Here is a 19,058-nt window from a genome sequence, read left to right as displayed (position 1 = left end):
TACAGAAGCCATGAGTTCTTCATAGCAGCTACCTAGCACTCTGAAAATTAAAATGGTGAAGGACCATAAAGTAGGAGAAGGGTGTAAGAATATAGCAAAGCATTTTAAAGTTGCCCTTTCCTCAGTTCAAAATGTAATTAAGAAATGACAATTACCAGAAAAATTAGAGGTCAAGATAAGGTGTGGAAGACCAAGTAAAATCATAGCGAGAGCTGCTCATAGGATTGCTGGAGAGGCAAATCAGAACCCCGGCTTGACTGCAAAAGACCTTTAGAAAGATTTAGCAGACTCTGGAGAAGTGGTACATTGTGCTACTCTTTCGACACAGTTGCAAAAATATGGACTTCCTGGAAGAGTCATCACAAGAAAACCTCTCCTGTGTCCTGACCATAAAATTCAGCAACAGAAATATGCAAAAGAACATTTAAACAAGCCTGATGTATTCTTGAAACAAGTCCCGTGGACTGATAAGGCTTAAAATATAATTCTGGCCACAATGATCAAAGGATCAAAGGTATGTGTGAAGAAAAAGAGCACAGAATTTCAGGAAAAAACATCTTGTGAACCATTAAGCATGGGGGTGGATCAATTATGCTTTTGGGGTTGTGTTGCAGAGAATGGCAAGGGGAACATTTCACAGACAGAGGGAAGAATGGATTCAATGAATTTTCAACAAATTCTTGAGGCAAACATAACACAATCTGTAAAAGAGCTGAAGATAAAAAGAGGATGGCTTCTACAAATGTAAAGACTCTTAGCTGGCTACAAGAAATGTTTATAAACTGTGTTACTTTCAAAAGGGGATGATACTAGGTACTAACCATGCAGGGTGCCCAAACATTTGCCTTGGCTCATTTTCCTTTTTGGAATTTTTAAAATGAAAAATGGACACTATATATTTTTTTTGCCTAAAATACAAAGGAAATGAGTCATTTTTAAACTTTAGGCCTTTTAGAGATCAGTTTAACTTCAACTTGCTTAACTGTTAACAATAACAGTAATTTTTTATCAGGGGTGCCCAATCTTTTATATGACACTGTAGTATAATATATTCATAAATGCATACATATGCAGACGTATAAAAACAAATCTGAGTTTGGACCACAGAGAGAAGCCTGGTAGAGTCAGTTCCCACTAACAAAGGTGGCCTTGTTGTAGCTGGTTGGCACACATGAATTGGTCAATTTATGCAATATATATATTATAGTAATGCATTTCAATATTTTTAAAGTTTGTATATATTTTGGTGGACATAGTGTGATGCTATTTTTTTGTATGTATATATTGCAATTACTGCAGCTTACACCTGTTCACATTTTCTTCATTCTGTAAGAAGATGCTACAGTCAAAAAAGGAGTAATTCAGTGACTGTTTATTGCCTGCAGTGGTCATGTGACACGTGGTTGACTTCGCAGGAACATTGCTGGTCTAGGCAGTAAGCAAGAAGGGTTTTTGGTTCATGAAGAGCAGTGAAACCATTAAGAAGCAGTGGTATAAAAGTTGACAACCCCTCTAAGACTGGTTTACGTTTAGACTGACTAAGTTTTGCAGCCCCAATGTATTGATTGTGCCCTGTTATAAGAAAACATACAAACAAATGGCAAGTGGAAAACTAAAATCTTTGTCGTTAAAAGAATGTAGAATCGAAACAATGGAGGAAAGTGAGAATGATGACATGTACCTGGAGAAATGCATGGCCTCATTATCTGCAATGTGGAAGTAGAAGTCTGTGGTGTGCTTCATTTCATTAGTATGTCCAGTGGTTTCAATCCAATGTCCTATTGGGTAGCAGTAAACACCATCTACAATGTTATTTTCTTCGTAAGTACAGCAGCGGTCATGGTGTGGCCCGTTACCTGTTGAGGTAGAAATTTAATGCAGTTGAATGATCTAGGCTTACACCTCCAATACTAGATATAAAAGTAAGCAATGTTATAAAAAACTATGAATGGACTACAATGAATTAAGAAGGCATCAACAAACTGGAGCAAGTTCAGAGAACAGCGACCAGAATGGTGACTGGTCTGCAAACAATGTCCTATGAGGAAAGGTTGAAGGATTTGGGAATGTTTAGCTTGCAAAAGAGAAGACTGACAGGAGACTTAATAGATGTCTACAAATATCTCAAGGGCTGTCACATTGTAGAAGGATCATCTTTATTCTCATATGCATAAGGAAAGACTAGAAGCAATGGGATGAAACTGAATGGGAGGAGACACAGATTAGATATTAGAAATTTTTTTTTATAGTTAGGGTGATTAATGAGTGGAACAAGCTGCCAGGAGAGGTGGTAAGTTCTCTTTCCATGGAAGTCTTCAAAAAGAAGCTGGACAGACATCTGTATGGGATGATTTAGTGAATCCTGCTTTGAGCAGGGGGTTGGACCAGATGACCCAGGAGGTCCCTTCCAACTCTACCATTCTATGATTCTATGACTAGTTGGCTACTTAGGCCGGAGTCACACTAGAGAGAAATACGGACGAGTGCTATGCGATAAAAAATCACATAGCACTCGGACCAATGTTAATCTATGGGGAAGCTCCCATCATGCATTTTTTTCTCGCCCGTATTATACGTGCGGAGGAAATTGCAGCATGCTGCGATTTGCAACGTATTACGGCCGAAATAAGTCTATGAGTGTGAGAAAAAAAAACGGATTACACACGGACCATGCATGTGACTTCGTACCGGTGTCCTTAGAAAAGCTGGCAATTCAGTGCAATAAACTGTAAAATCACACGGACATGTTAAGATAGAATAGATAGAATACACGTATACAACACATAGTATAGGTATATATATATATATATATATATATATATACTGTGTATATATATATATATATATATATATATATATATATATATGTCATTGACACACACATACTGTATATATATATATTTATATTTCATAGAGATATAGATAGAATAAGTGAAAATTCAATTGTCGGCATCTGCAAAATCATTACAGAACCCGACAGGATATGAGACATGGTTTACATACAGTAAACAATTGCATATCCGTTAGTTTTTTATATGTCCCTCACTAATAATGTTAGTAGTGTGGGTGTGTAAAATTTTGGAGTGGTAGGTGTTAAAGGATTAATTCACAGAAAAAACTTGTGTGGGCTCCCACGCAATTTTCTCCACCAGAGAGGGCAAGCCAGTGACTGAGGGAAGAAATTAATAGCCTAGAGAGAGACCATTGTTTTTGGCCCCCCTGGCTGAAAAAATCTGCCCCAGGCCAGCCCAGAAAAGGCGCATCTGTAAGATGCGCCAATTATGGCACTTACCCTCTCTTCCCATTGCTCTGTAGCGGGTGGCATATGGGGTAATAAGGGGTTAACCCCTTCATGACCCAGCCTATTTTGACCTTAATGGCCTGGCGTTTTTTTTTCTCTACTTGTTTTTCTCTACTTGTTTCCGGAAGCTATAGAGTTAACATTGAGGGATGTTATCCACACCTGTTACTACTTCTTGATTATCAGGTTAAGAAACGTTTTTTCTACTTAAGAATGTTGGAGTATTCCAGAAGCAGTTTGAGACCGTGAAGAAGGCGGCAGCTGTTAATGCTGAACAGACTACGCGTTTCGGCGATATGTCTGCATCTTGTTACTGAACTCTGGATTTTTTAAATTATCTGCAATAAAAATTCTTGGATTTTATCATACCACCTGAAGTTTCCGCTTGCTGGACTTTTCTGCCTTGATTTCTACATTGTTGGACTTGTTCTCAGTCTTGGTCCGTGCAACACAGAGGAAACAGGTATTTACCATCCAGAGCTCGGAGGTTAGCTGGTCTATGTGTTGTTTTGCTATTCATTCTGGGAATTTATTTGACCGCGCTTTACACCTCCAGCACATTGTTGCGATTCTTATGATGCAAAGGCAGTACTTGATATTTTAACAATTTTATCGGTTATATGTCAACGGTGTGACAGCATTGGATATAATATTCACTATGGATAATCAACAGACTCGCCTAAATAAATTGGCAGCTATTTTTTCAGAGGACAATCTGGAAAGTCCCTGTTTAAATTATCCTGATTCCCAAATGGTGAAGCTGGAGCAATTGCTTACCAGAGAACAAAGATTATGGTGGGATCATAATTCATTAAATGGCTACTTGGAAAGAGCCATGATTCCTAGAGGCTTGATATTAAAAAAATACTCCACTACTGCATATGGAGATGTCTTTCAGAAGAAATGGGATAACATCTTAATCTTTTCATTTAACAATAGATTTTTCTTACAAACACAGGGCGTTAGCATGGGAGCACGCTTTTCCCCATCCCTTGCTAATATAGTCATGGCTACATGGGAGGAAAATTTCATTTTTTGTGATGATAACCCTTATAAGGATGGTATTGTTTGGCTAGGGAGATATATTGATGATTTGGTGTTTATTTGGGATAAAAATGTTTTGGGAGATACTTTTATTAGTGATTTTTTCAACTATCTAGATACCAATGACTACAATCTTAAATTTACCAGCTCAGTACATAATTTTTGGCCAATTTTCTGGACTTGACCCTAAGGCCTCTTTCAGACATCCGGTGTCAGGGGTCCGGCGGCGTGCGGCGAAAAGCCGGGCCGCCGGATTCCGGCCTGCAGCGGTGACACCGGATGCACATGCGGCGCCTGATGCGGCTTGGAGGACATTTAAAGGAGCCGCAGCACCGGGGGTCGAGAGAGCCAGCCGGAGAGAGATCGGGAGGCGAGAGAGCAGCCAGAGAGACAGCGGGGGACGAGAGAGCAGCCAAAGAGAGAGAGGGGGACGAGAGAGCAGCCAGAGAGACAGCGGGGGATGAGAGAGCAGCCAAAGAGAGCGGGGGACAAGAGAGCAGCCAGAGAGACAGCGGGGGACGAGAGAGCAGCCAAAGAGAGAGCGGGGGACGAGAGAGCAGCCAGAGAGACAGCGGGCGACGAGAGAGCAGCCAGAGACACAGCGGGGGACGAGAGAGCCAGCCAAAGAAAGGTATGAAGCGTATGGAGAGAGAGAGAGAGAAGTGCGCCGGGCACTTGTGGGGTTAAAACTCACAGTGCCCGGGCATACGCTGTTGAAAAAGCCGGTCCGGTGCTGCAAAAAAACGTTGCAGCCAACGTTTTTTGCAGACGCCGGACGGCGCATGTTTGCCGTATCCGGCAAAACCCGGAGGCGCCGCATATCCATCCAGCACGATGCGGCGATCATTACATTCTATGTGAAAAAAACGGATCCAATTTCGGATCCGGTTTTCACAATTTTCGCCGCATCGTGCTGGATTTAAAAAAACGGATGTGTGAAAGTAGCCTAACAGGTGATTTGATCACACATCAGATTAATATTTCACCATGCAGAAAAAAGTCTTAGTTACTCACCGGTTAACGGTATTTTTCGGAGTCCATGACAGCACCACCTGAGAGAGGGGATCCGCCCTTCTTAGGAACAGGAAAACCTACAGATACAAAAGGGCGGCACCTCTCCCACGCATCAGTTGGATTACAGAGTATAAAAAGAGGACCTCCAAGGTTAATGCATAATTATATGTACAACAATATTAATACTTAAATCTTTATCACCCGTGGATATGTACAAAGGGAAGACGTGCACACCCAAATTAATTAAGGGAAGGGAATCTATGGGTGCTGTCATGGACTCCGAAAAATACCGTTAACCGGTGAGTAACTAAGACTTTATTTGGTCGTCCATGACAGCACCACCTGAGAGAATTACAGAGAGTAATCACTACTTTATGGGGGGGACTACAGCCTGCAGAACCCTGATACCGAAGGAGAGGTCTGCAGAGGCACCCAAGTCTAGTCTATAATGACTATAAAAAGTGCTCGGAGAGGACCAAGTGGCCGCCTTACAAATCTGGTCGATGGAGACTTCCGACCTCTCGGCCCACGAGGTTGCCACGGCTCTGGTGGAATGCGCCTTCAATTTCTCCGGAGCTACTCTACCTTTTGAGGCATAAGCTAACGAGATTGCTTCTCTAATCCACCTGGCTAGTGTACTTTTGGACACCCTAAGACCTTTCCTAGGGCCTTGGTAGGAGACAAAGAGAGCATTGTCTTTCTTCCAGTGATCGGTAGCTGCTAGATACTCCAAAAGGCATCTCCTAACATCTAAAGTGTGTAGCTTCTCCTCTTTCTCATTAGTTGGTTTAGGGAGGAAGGATGGAAGGACTATTTCCTGCGACCTATGAAAGCTGGAGGCTACTTTTGGTAAATATGCTGGGTCGGGTCTAAGTATTACCCTATCCTCCTTTACCTGAAGAAAAGGTGGGCGCCTAGACAATGCCTGAATGTCACTTACCCTACGGGCTGACGTTATGGCTATTAGGAAAGCTATTTTGAGGGACAGGCTCCTAATAGAGGCCAACGAGATGGGTTCAAATGGCGCTTCTGTCATAGCTGTGAGGACTAGGTTCAAATCCCATGGCGTGAGTCTATTCTTTACTATTGGTCTGGATCTACTCGTTGCTTTGATAAATCTTTTGACCCAATAATTAGCCGCGATGTTGCAGCTAAAGAGGGCCCCTAAGGCGGATACATGTACTTTAAGGGTACTGGTGGAGAGACCCAAGTCCAGCCCTTTTTGTAAAAATTCCAGGATCTGGCCTATGGGGACGGAATCACCAGTATTTACATTTGAGCTTTCGAGGAACCTTTTCCAAATTCTGACGTAAATCTTAGTTGTCACTACTTTCCTACTTTTTAGTAGAGTGTCAATTAGGTCTGGAGAGAAGCCTTTACTTTCTAGCAGTGACCGCTCAAATTCCACGCCGTGAGATGTAGGCCAGCCACCTGAGGGTGGAAGACCGGGCCCTGGGACAGAAGGTCCGGGATGTCCGGGAGAACCCAAGGATCGTCTACCGACATGATCCTGAGGTTCGAAAACCATGCTCTTCTGGGCCAGAACGGGGCGATGACTATGACCCTTGCCCTGTCTTTCCTGATCTTCCTCAACACTAGAGGAAGTAGAGATAGGGGAGGAAAGGCGTAGGCTAGCCTGAAGTCCCATTTTATCAGAAGCGCATCTACTGCCAGAGGAGTCTCCCTGGGATTTAGGGAGCAAAACTGTGTCGTTTTCGAGTTCTCCTTGGTGGCGAATAGATCCACCTCTGGCTGACCCCATCTCTGCACAATCTGAATGAAAATGGAGGTGTTTAAGGCCCACTCTCCTTGCTTTAGCAGATTGCGGCTTAGGAAATCTGCCGCGATGTTCTCTTTCCCTCTTATGTGAAGAGCCATGAGAGATAAAAAATGACGCTCTGCTAGCTGGAACAATTGTCCTGCCACATTCATCAGAGTTCTGGATCGAGTTCCGCCTTGGTGGTTGATATAGGCCACGGCCACTCGATTGTCCGATAGAACTCGTACGTGATGGCCCTGTAGATACATAAGGAGCTCTTTAGCTGCGAGTACTACCGCTGTTAATTCTTTCAAATTAGAAGACATTTGTATCTGATCTCGTTCCCATAGGCCCTGGACCAGAATTTCTTCCATATGTGCCCCCCAACCGGAAGGACTTGCATCCGTGGTGACCACGCGTGTAATGTTATACTCCCAAGGGACCCCTCTAGACAAGTTATTTCTTTCTAGCCACCATTCCAGGAACTTTATTGTGTTTCTAGATAAGGTCAGTCGACCTTCTAAGTTACCCCCCAGGATTCTCTGATACCATAAAACTTCGCCCTGTAGAGTTCTCGTATGAACTTGGGCCCACTGGACTGCGGGAATGCAGGATGAGAGGGAACCCAACAGGGACATGGCTTTCCTGAGGGACATGGAGGGGTTGTTGGAGGCGTTCAGGACCCGGCCATGCAGGTGCAGCAGCTTCTCTGGGGGCAGACGGCATTCCTGTTTTTTTGAATCTAGGGTTAGGCCTAGAAATTGTTGAATTTTCAATGGCTGCAAACGGGATTTTTTGATATTAAGTATCCATCCCAACCGCTCTAGAGCCGCCGTTGTTTTCTGTAATTGTTCTAAACACAGCTCGGCTGAACTGCCTATTATAAGGAGGTCATCTAAATAGGGGACGACTAGAATGTTTAGCTCGCGTAGATGGGCCATCACTTCTGCCATCACTTTGGTGAATACTCGAGGCGCAACCGCCACCCCGAAGGGTAGGGCCGCGTACTGGAAGTGCTGGATTGACCCATCCAACTGAACCGCCAGTCTAAGGAAAGATTGGTGTGCTAGACCTATGGGTATATGATAGTAAGCGTCTTTCAGATCTAGTACCACCATGAAGCAGTTTTGAAACAGCATTTTTATTGCGGTGTTGATTGTTTCCATTTTAAATGGACGTACAACCAGGAATTTATTGAGGGCTTTGAGGTTAAATATAGCCCTAAATGAGTCGTCTGGTTTTCGGACCAAGAACAGGGGGGAATAGAAGCCTTTCCCCCTCTCTTCCTCTGGAACTCTCGTCAGGACTTTTTTGTCCAGTAGCTCGAGGACCTCGGTCTCCAGGGCAGCTTGTTCTAGCGGGGAAGATTTGAGTGGAGTTACCTTGAACCGATCTTGGGGAACGCAGGAGAACTCTAGGTGCAGTCCTGTAGCTATCACCCCCAGTATCCAGCTGCTATTCGAGATTCTGGCCCAGGCCGGGTAGAAGGCAGATAATCTTCCTCCTACCGGAGCCACTAGTCATTGGGGCGGCTTCTTATTATCCCGTGATGGACCTTCTTGGCGTCCCCCTCCTCCATACATGAAGCCCGTACCTCTGTTTTTTTTGTTGTCCCATCTGTTCTGATCTCTGGCCTGTCTCCTGCGGGAATACCCTTTCCTAGAAAAGGGACGTCTCCAGGATGTATTCGGCAGACTCGGAAATTTCTTTTTCTCATCCCCGGCCTTCTCTAACAGTTCGTCTAGGACGGGGCCGAACAAGTATTCACCCTCACAGGGGATAGAACAGAGACGGGACCTGGCTTGGATATCTCCCGGCCAGCATTTTAACCAGAGGGCTCTTCGGGCCGAATTAGACAAACTTACAGACCTAGCCGCCATTCTTACTGAGTCCGCTGAGGCATCTGCCAGAAAGGCAGCAGCATTCTGGATAATTGGAAGAGACTTACGGATGGAGGCTCGCGAGGTTCCATCCTTTAGCTGAGAGTCCAATTGATCCAGCCAGACCATCATGGATCTGGCTGCGCACGTGGCTGCTATTGCTGGCCTTAGGGCGCCTGCTGACATCTCCCATGTGCCCTTTAAAAAGGAATCTGCCTTTTTATCTAGGGGGTCTTTAAGGGAGGCCATATCGTCGAAGGGTATAGATGACTTTTTTGAGGCCTTAGCTACCGCTGCATCCAGCTTGGGGGCCTTATCCCATCGACTTACTATTGGGTCCTCAAAGGGGTATCTACGCTTGAAAGCGGGCGGCATAGAACCCCTTTTTTCCGTTTTTTTCCACTCCCTGTCTATCAGGCTCTGGACTTTTTCGTTTAGTGGAAAAGTCTTTTGTTTTCTGGGGTCTAGACCCCCGAACATAATGTCCTGAGCAGACAGTTCTGTCTTTTTTTCTTCTACCCCCATGGTTGACCTTATGGTTTTAATTAATTTATCCATTTGGTCCAAGGGAAAGCAGAACCGGCTGGAATCCTCTTCGGAAGAAGAAGAGGAGGCCGAGGACTCTGAGGAGATATCTTCCTTCCTAGGGCCGACTGAAGACTCTGAGCCTGAAACACTAGCTCATCTTCTTTTAGAAGAACCTTCTTTTGATAGGGCTTTTATTTCAGTCCTGATTAATTGCCTCAGGTCTGTAGCGAAGCTTGGAGCTTCTTCCGCTACCTGTATAAATAGGAAAGAGTGTAAGAGTCTGATACTCCACTCACGTTCTACCCCTCATCTCCGTCCCTACCGTCTGTCTCACGCAAGACTGACACAATCTCTTGGGGTGGCCATCTGGTAAGGGGCAACTACAGAGGGCACATTCCTTGTGCTTCTGCTTCCCTGTGGCCTTCTTCCCCTGAGAATCAAACACATAAGGGGACACTGCATCAGGGTACATTCTCGCAGATCTCTTACCCTTGCAGATGAGGACAGGTACCGGATCATGGGGGGCTGCGGGAGGATCCTTTGACCTAGAGGAACTGCTGTGGCTCCGTCCACTTGAACGTCCCTCCTTCCTCTTAGGTTGGTCACTGGGGCGCTTTGCCACGGGCTGCACCTCTTGTGGGTCCATGGGGGCTTCTGTTGTGTCCATCGCTGGGCCTCCAGAAGCACCTCAGCAGCGATGCCTTCTGTCTTAAGAAGGCTCCCCCTCCGGATTAGCAGGAACTCTGACCGGTGTTCGGGCCCCCCATTGGACCGCTCCTTGTGATCCTCCCCCTCCCCTTCAGGTGCCCGGCCCCCTCAGGCGGCGGGCGCGCATCGGCGTGCGTTCACCACAACCGGAAGCCGCCGGCATCCGACTTCCGGTTTCGGCGCTAGGCCCCGCCCCCTTCGCCGCGTCACTTCCCCGCGCGATAGAGGCCGCAGGGACGCGTGGCAAGGGGCTAGCACTGCGCCGCCGGCTCGGAACCGCCGCTCCCTTTGTGGGACACCGCCGGCGGCGCCCGCCCGAACGGACCGCACCCCCGGGGGAAGGAGACACAGGGGGACCCGCTTACCTCACCGGTCCCGTGGAGAAGGCGACCGCCGGACCCTGTCTCCGCCTGCTCTTACCACTGCCGTGGAAATCCTACCCGGACCCACCGTGGCGCATCCAGGGCCCCCAGCGAGACCGAGGTAGGAGAACCCCCCGCTACCTGAGTCGGTCCGCTGGCCTGGGATTCGGTTATCCATGACGGACGATCTGTAGGGAGTTCTGTCCTTGTTAGGAACAGGAAACCAACTGATGCGTGGGAGAGGTGCCGCCCTTTTGTATCTGTAGGTTTTCCTGTTCCTAAGAAGGGCGGATCCCCTCTCTCAGGTGGTGCTGTCATGGACGACCGAATAAATAAGTATTGTAATAGTATTCTAACGGCTAATTCCAATCATCCCAAACATACTATTAAAAACATTCCTCTTGGTGAATTGATTCGGCTAAAAAGAAATAGCACACAAGAATCCATCTATAAAAAAAGAAGCGGATTTAGCCTGCACCAGATTAAGTGAATGAGGTTATCCCAGTTATTATCTGGAAAGAGCAAAAAAAACTGGTAGATAATATGGCTAGAGCCTATTTGTTGTACTCTAAAAATAAAAAGACAAAATGCAATAATATTGGTAATGGTTCAAATAAAGTTACTTTTACTACATCTTTTAGTCCTCAGTATCATAATATTGTTGCGATGATTAAGAAATATCTGCCCATTCTGTGTCAAGATAAAATCTTAAAAACACTGGTAGATAGTGAATCTATTTTGTTGTTGCTAAACGTGCCCCCACTCTAAGTTCACTTTTATCTTCTCGCCTTTTCAGGGATCCCTTGTCTCTTAACTCACAGGATACCAACTGGTTAAAAACCAAAGGTTTCTATGGGTGTGGAGCTAATGTGTGCAAATGTTGCAAGCATGCCAAAAAATCTAAAACATTTATGTCTATGCACAATAATAAGACTTTTGATATTCTTTCATCTATTAATAGTAATACCGCCAATGTTTTCTATTTAATTAATTGTGAAATTTGCAACAAGCAGTATGTAGGTTGCACTATGAATACTTTAAAAAAAAGGATCAGAAAACATCTTTCTGATGCAGTTAATTTGCCACCAGCAGGAGCCTCTGTAGTTTCCCGACATTTTTCACAAATACATGGGGGTGATATCAAGGGTTTTTCTTTTATAGCCATTGAACAGGTTAGAAAACCAGAAAGGGGGGGAATTATCACAAAAAAATTCTTGCAAGAGAAAGCAAATGGATGTTTCTTTTAGATACAAGGTTACCGCATGGATTCAATAATAGAATGGATCTAGCAATACATTATAAATAATTTCTGAAATCATGTTTTTCCAAGTAGTGCTATTATATCTCAGTCATAATGTTTTCATTATTTAACACCGTTGTATTAATGTAATAATGTGTGTTTTTAATTATTTCTTTATCCTGGTCAGATAACTTTGTTAGCGCAGGTACTGTTTACACTGATGCTTTTTTCCTCTACTTGTTTCCGGAAGCTATAGAGTTAACATTGAGGGATGTTATCCACACCTGTTACTACTTCTTGATTATGAGTTAAGAAATGTTTTTTCTACATAAGAATCTTGGAGTATTCCAGAAGCAGTTTGAGACCGTGAAGAAGGCGGCAGTTGTTACCGCCGAAACGCGTAGTCTGTTCAGCATTACGTCTGCATCTTGTTACTGAACTCTGGATTTTTTAAATTATCTGCAATAAAAATTCTTGGATGTTATCATACCACCTGAAGTTTCCGCTTGCTAGACTTTTCTGCCTTGATAGATATATATATATATATATATATATATATATATATATATATATATATATATATATATATATATATATATATACCGTATTTTTTGCTTTGTAAGACACACTTTTTTCCCCCAAATTTGGGGGGAAAATAGGGGTGCGTCTTACAATGCAAACATACCTTTTTTGGGAGATGAGATTTCAGAGCTGAAATCTCATCTCCCAAGATTTCAATGCCGAGATCTCCATCTGCGCTTGCACGGCGGCTATTTTCCAGGAAGCAATCCACGCACAGGCATGGAAGGAATGTCAGAGCCCCCGACGCAGCAAGGGACAGAGCCCGGCGGCGGGACCCAGTGCGGCGGTGGCAGCACCCGGGGGACACAGCGCGGCGGTGGCAGCACCCCGGGGACACAGCGCGGTGGCGGAATCACCTGGTAACACTAGGTAAACAGTGGGCGACAACACACCCGGGGACAGAGTGGGCGACAGCACCCCGGGGACAGAGTGGGCGACAGCACCCCGGGGACAGAGCGGGCGACAGCACCCCGGGGACAGAGCGGGCAACAGCACCCCGGGGACAGAGCGGGCAACAGCACCCCGGGGACAGAGCGGTAAGCATTAAGATGCCTGGATTATAAGAAGCACCACCATTTTATTAAAAAAACTTTTTTTTCCTATTTTTCTCCTCAAAATTTGGGGTGCGTCATATAATCCGGAGCGTCTTATAAAGCGAAAAATACGGTATACATTTATATATATATGTGTGTGTGTATATATATATATATATATACACACATTATATATATATATATATATATATATACACACACACACACACACAGTTGTGGCCAAAAGTATTGACACCCCTGCATTTTTGTCAGATAATACTGAGTTTCTTCCTGAAAATGATTGCAATCACAAATTCTTTGGTGTTATTATCTTCATTTAATTTGTCTTAAATGAAAAAACACAAAAGAGAATGAAGAAAAAAGCAAAACATAGATCATTTCACACAGAACTCCAAAAATGGGCCAGACAAAAGTATTGGCACCCTCAGCCTAATACTTGGTTGCACGACCTTTAGCCAAAATAACTGCGACCAACCTCTTCCGGTAACCATCAATGAGCTTCTTACAATGCTCTGCTGGAATTTTAGACCATTCTTCTTTGGCAAACTGCTCCAGGTCCCTGATATTTGAAGGGTGCCTTCTCCAAACTGCCATTTTTAGATCTCTCCACAGGTGTTCTATGGGTTTCAGGTCTGGACTCATTGCTGGCCACCTTAGAAGTCTCCAGTGCTTTCTTTCAAACCATTTTCTAGTGCTTTTTGAAGTGTGTTTTGGGTCATTGTCCTGCTGGAAGACCCATGACCTCTGAGGGAGACACAGCTTTCTCACACTGGGCCCTACATTATGCTGCAAAATTTGTTGGTAGTCTTCAGACTTCATAATGCCATGCACACGGTCAAGCAGTCCAGTGCCAGAGGCAGCAAAGCAACCCCGAAACATCAGGGAACCTCTGCCATGTGTGACGTCTGCCTGCGGTCTGGGCTGCAGCCAGACAACACCCCGAGAAACACTGATACCCTTTACCCCTATACAGGGATCTGGATTTATAGCAGAGCCCAGGAGGTGCTGTCTGAATAGGAGCAATGACCAGAGCAGGACGGTCGCCAGACAGGTGTTCCAACACAGGACAAAAAGGCAATGATATCCGAGACTAAACCAGTCAGGCAGAAAAGGTATAAAAACGGTAGACAGCAGCAAAGACAGATACCAGGTCGAAGCCAGAGTCATAAACCAGGGGAGTCGCAGAGGTACAGAATCGTTAGGCAGAAGCAGAGTCAGAATCCAGGCCGAAGTCAGTGTCATAAACCAGGAGAGTCGCAGAGGTACAGAATCGTTAGGCAGAAGAAGGGTCAGAAGTCCAGGCAAAAGTCAGAGTCAGTCAACAGTAATACACACAGTAACACGCAGGGGAACCAAGAATATATCCGGCGGCCTGCAAGAGCAGTCCCAAGGTATTTGAGGGATCAGGTCATCCCTCACAGGCCCGTGGGCTGATGATGTCATCCGGACCGCCCTCAGGACCAGGCTGGATGGTGATGCACCAGCCCCTTCATGACTGACCGAGGAGCGGAGCCTGCGTCCAGCGGACGCCTGCGCAGGAGCCTCATGACTATCGCCGCCACCACTCGGGGTTGAAGCACAGCGCCTCCCAGAGACCAAGGCCGGGACTGCAGGCCACGGGTCAGACGGTGATAGGACAGTCCGGCGCCTCCTAGTGGTCGAGGCTGGGACAGCAGGCCCTGAGTCTGACGGCGATGTGATAGTCCGGCACCTCCTACTGGCCGAGGCCGGGACAGCAGGCCCTGAGTCTGGCGGTGACGTGACACCATGTTTGACTGTAAGGACCGTGTTCTTTTCTTTGAATGCCTCTTTTTTTCTCCTGTAAACTCTATGCTGATGCCTTTGCCCAAAAAGCTCTACTTTTGTCTCATCTGACCAGAGAACATTCATCCAAAACGTTTTAAGCTTTTTCAGGGAAGTTTTGGCAAACTCCAGCCTGGCTTTTTTAAGTCTCGGGGTAAGAAGTGGGGTCTTCCTGGGTCTCCTACAATACAGTCCCTTTTCATTCAGACGCCGACGGATAGTACGGGTTGACACTGTTGTACCCTCGGACTGTAGGGCAGCTTGAACTTGTTTGGATGTTAGTCGAGGTTCTTTATCCAACATCCGCACAATCTTGCGTTGAAATCTCTTGACAATTTTTCTTTTCCGTCCACATCTAGGGAGGTTAGCCACAGTGCCATGGGCTTTAAACTTCTTGATGACACTGCGCACGGTAGACACAGGAACATTCAGGTCTTTGGAGATGGACTTGTAGCCTTGAGATTGCTCATGCTTCCTCACAATTTGGTTTCTCAAGTCCTCAGACAGTTCTTTGGTCTTCTTTCTTTTCTCCATGCTCAATGTGGTACACACAAGGACACAGGACAGAGGTTGAGTCAACTTTAATCCATGTCAACTGGCTGCAAGTGTGATTTAGTTATTTCCAACACCTGTTAGGTGCCACAGGTAAGTTACAGGTGCTGTTAATTACACAAATTAGAGAAGCATCACATGATTTTTTGAACAGTGCCAATACTTTTGTCCACCCTCTTTTTTATGTTTGGTGTGGAATTATATCCAATTTGGCTTTAGGACAATTTTTGTGTTTTTTTCATTTAAGACAAATTAAATAGAATCATAGAATCATAGAATCGTAGAGTTGGAAGGGACCTCCTGGGCCATCTGGTCCAACCCCCTGCTCAAAGCAGGATTCGCTAAATCATCCCAGTCAGATGTCTGTCCAGCCTCTGTTTGAAGACTTCCATTGAAGGAGAACTCACCACTTCTCGTGGCAGCCTGTTCCACTCATTGATCACTCTAACTGTCAAAAAGTTTTTTCTAATATCTAATCTGTGTCTCCTCCCATTCAGTTTCATCCCATTGCTTCTAGTCTTTCCTTGTGCAAATGAGAATAAAGTTGATCCTTCTACAATGTGACAGCCCTTTAGATATTTGTAGACAGCTATTAAGTCTCCTCTCAGTCTTCTCTTTTGCAAACTAAACATTCCCAAATCCTGCAACCTTTCCTCATAAGACAGGGTTTGCAGACCGGTCACCATTCTGGTCGCTCTTTTCTGAACTTGCTCCAGTTTGTTGATGTCTTTTTTAAAATGTGGTGCCCAAAACTGGACACAATATTCCAGATGAGGTCTGACCAAAGAGGAGTAGAGGGAAATAATGACTTCACGTGATCTAGACTGTATGCTTCTGTTAATACATCCTAGAATTGCATTTGCCTTTTTTGCTGCTGCATCACACTGTTGACTCATATTCAGTCTGTGATCTATTAGTATACCCAAGTCTTTTTCACATGTGCTGTCACTTAGCCCTATTCCTCTCATTCTATATATGCTTTTTCCATTTTTATTGCCCAGATGTAGTACTTTGCATTTCTCCCTGTTAAAAACCATTCTGTTTGTTGCTGCCCACTTCTCCAGTTTATTTAAATCTTTTTGAATCCTCTCTCTCTCTTCTCTAGTATTAGCTATCCCTCCTAGCTTTGTGTCATCAGCAAATTTAATCAGTTTACCCTCAATGCCTTCATCTAAATCGTTGATAAAGATGTTGAACAATACAGGGCCCAGGACAGAGCCCTGTGGTACCCCACTTGAGACATTCTTCCAACTGGATGTGCAGCCATTTACGACCACTCTTTGGGTCCGATCACTAAGCCAGTTATGAATCCACCTAACAGTTGCCTTGTCCATTCCATACTTAATCATTTTTTCAATAAGGATTGTATGAGAGACTTTGTCAAATGCTTTGCTGAAGTCAAGATATACTATATCTACAGCATTTCCTTGATCCACCCAATCAGTGATACCGTCATAGAAGGAAATTAAGTTAGTCTGACATGACTTATTAGTTACAAACCCATGCTGACTCTGTTTAATCACTTCATTCTTATCCAGGTATTGACATACATGTTGTTTAATAATTTGTTCAAAGATCTTTCCTGGTATAGAAGTCAGACTCACCGGCCTATAGTTACCTGGGTCCACCTTCTTCCCCTTTTTGAAGATAGGAACAACATTTGCTCTTCTCCAGTCTTCTGGCACTTCTTCTGTTCTCCAAGAATTTTCAAAGATTATAGAGAGGGGTTCAAAAATTTCTTCTGCTATCTCCTTCAGTACTCTGGGGTGTAATTCATCTGGACCTGGAGACTTGAATTCATTTAGGCTAGCTAAGTGTTTCCTCACTATCTTTCTGTTTATAGATATCCTGGATTCTTCTATTCCCTTAATAGGACAGTGAATAACAGTTGATGTTACATTTCCTTTCTGAGAGAAAACAGATGCAAAATAGGAATTTAAAAGTTCAGCCTTCTCAACATCCTGTCTTACCATTTCATCATTTTCATCCTGTAAAAATCCTATAGCATCTTTGACTTTTCTTTTACCTTTGACATATCCCCAAAATCCTTTATTATTGCTTTTGACATCTCTTGCAAGCCTCAATTCATTTTCAGCTTTAGCTAATCTGATTTGTGCCCTGCAGGTTCTGCAGACAGCATTATATTCTTCTTTAGATATGCCTCCCTCTTTCCATTTTATAAACATTTTTTTCTTCCTTTTTAGCATGTGCTTAAGTTCTGTGTTCATCCATCCTGGTTTCCTTAACTGCTTCCTATTCTTCCCTCTTTTCGGAATTGTTAACAACTGTGCTTTGAGAATTTCATATTTCAAGATTTCCCATCCTTCCTGGACATTTTTGTCTTTAAGGATATCCAGCCATTGGATCCCTCCAATTCTCTTTCTGAATCCCTTAAAATCTGCCTTTCTGAAATCTAACCTTGACGTCTGAGTCTTCACAGGTCTTCCGCCTCTAGTTATCCAAAATTCTAAAATAGCATGGTCGCTACCTCCTAGGGTCCCAGCCACTTTTACCTCCTCAACCATTTCCTCCCTGTTTATAAGGATTAGATCCAAGGTAGCAGTTCCCCTTGTTTTCTCCCTTACCTTTTGGAAGATAAAGTTGTCAGCAAGAGAGGATAAGAATTTCCTTGACCTGTTAGTTTTGCCTGAGAGAGATTCCCAACAAATGTCTGGATAGTTGAAATCTCCCATGACAACTATGTCATATTTTTTGGAGAACTTGGCCATTTGATGCATAAAGAGTTCATCCATAGCTTCAGCTTGCACAGGCGGCCTGTAGTAAATGCCTACAATGGTGTCCTTTCCATTGTTCTGTCCTTGTATTCTTACCCAAACAGTTTCCACAGAACTCCCAGTCTCTGAAGCTTCAATCTCTGTGCAGATATACGCGTTTCTAACATACAATGCGACACCTCCTCCTCGTTTATCAAGTCTGTTTCTTGCAAATAAGTTGTATCCTTCTAGTCTTGTATTCCAATCATGTGTATTGTCCCACCAAGTTTCAGTGATTCCAATGACATCATATTTCGTTTCCTGTGTTAGTAGTTCCAATTCTCCTTGTTTGTTGCCCATGCTTTGTGCATTAGTATAGAAACATTTTAGTTTGTGATTGGTTTCTCTTTCTCCAATATTTTTATTAATTAGATTCTTTCGTCTTTGTTCTTCCTTTCCACTTCTAATAGCAGAGTTCTCAATAGCATTTGTCAGGTGTATGGCTTTTTCTGGTCTTTTGCTTCCCTTCCCATGTTGTTCTAGTTTAAAGCTCTCCTTACAAGTGTAGCAAGGCGACTTCCAAATACATGCTTTCCAGTCTTCGTAAGGTGCACCCCATCTCTAGCAAGTAGTCCATCGTATAAGAAGATAATACCAAAGAATTTGTGTTTGCAATCATTTTCAGGAAGAAACTGAGTATTATCTGACAGAATTGCAGGGGTGTCAATACTTTTGGCCACAACTGTATATATATATATATATATATATATATATATATATATATATATATATATATATATATATATATATATAGACTGTATATATGTTTTCATGAATATTTGAGATCATGGATCCATTATATGTCCATTTTGCAAGCCGGAGGGAAAATCTCGCTGTACGGATGCCATATGGATGTCATATGGATGTATAAATGTGAGAAAATTGCATCCTCGCATTGCACACAGATGACATACGGAACACTGTTCAGGGAACAATTCTGCGATTCTCGTCCGTATA

At 44.0% G+C, this 19,058-nt stretch overlaps 1 protein-coding gene across 6 annotated transcripts in view; it reads right to left on the bottom strand.

Moving 5' to 3' along the window:
* EPM2A (EPM2A glucan phosphatase, laforin) overlaps positions 1–19,058 on the bottom strand; it is a 183,675-nt gene that overhangs the window by 65,206 nt on the left and 99,411 nt on the right. For all 6 annotated transcript variants that reach the window (XM_073557620.1, XM_073557622.1, XM_073557619.1 and 3 more), the window contains one exon: positions 1,682–1,856. In XM_073557620.1, coding sequence (XP_073413721.1) covers positions 1,682–1,856 — 175 coding nt within the window. The remainder of the gene's footprint in view (positions 1–1,681; positions 1,857–19,058) is intronic.

The sequence above is a fragment of the Dendrobates tinctorius genome, unplaced genomic scaffold (assembly GCF_039654945.1).
Source record: "Dendrobates tinctorius isolate UK_male_01 unplaced genomic scaffold, ASM3965494v1 ptg000250l, whole genome shotgun sequence".
In the NCBI taxonomy this organism is placed as follows: domain Eukaryota; kingdom Metazoa; phylum Chordata; class Amphibia; order Anura; family Dendrobatidae; genus Dendrobates; species Dendrobates tinctorius.
The sequence above is the reverse complement of the archived record's forward strand: the minus strand, read 5'-3'. Positions and strand labels throughout refer to the sequence as shown.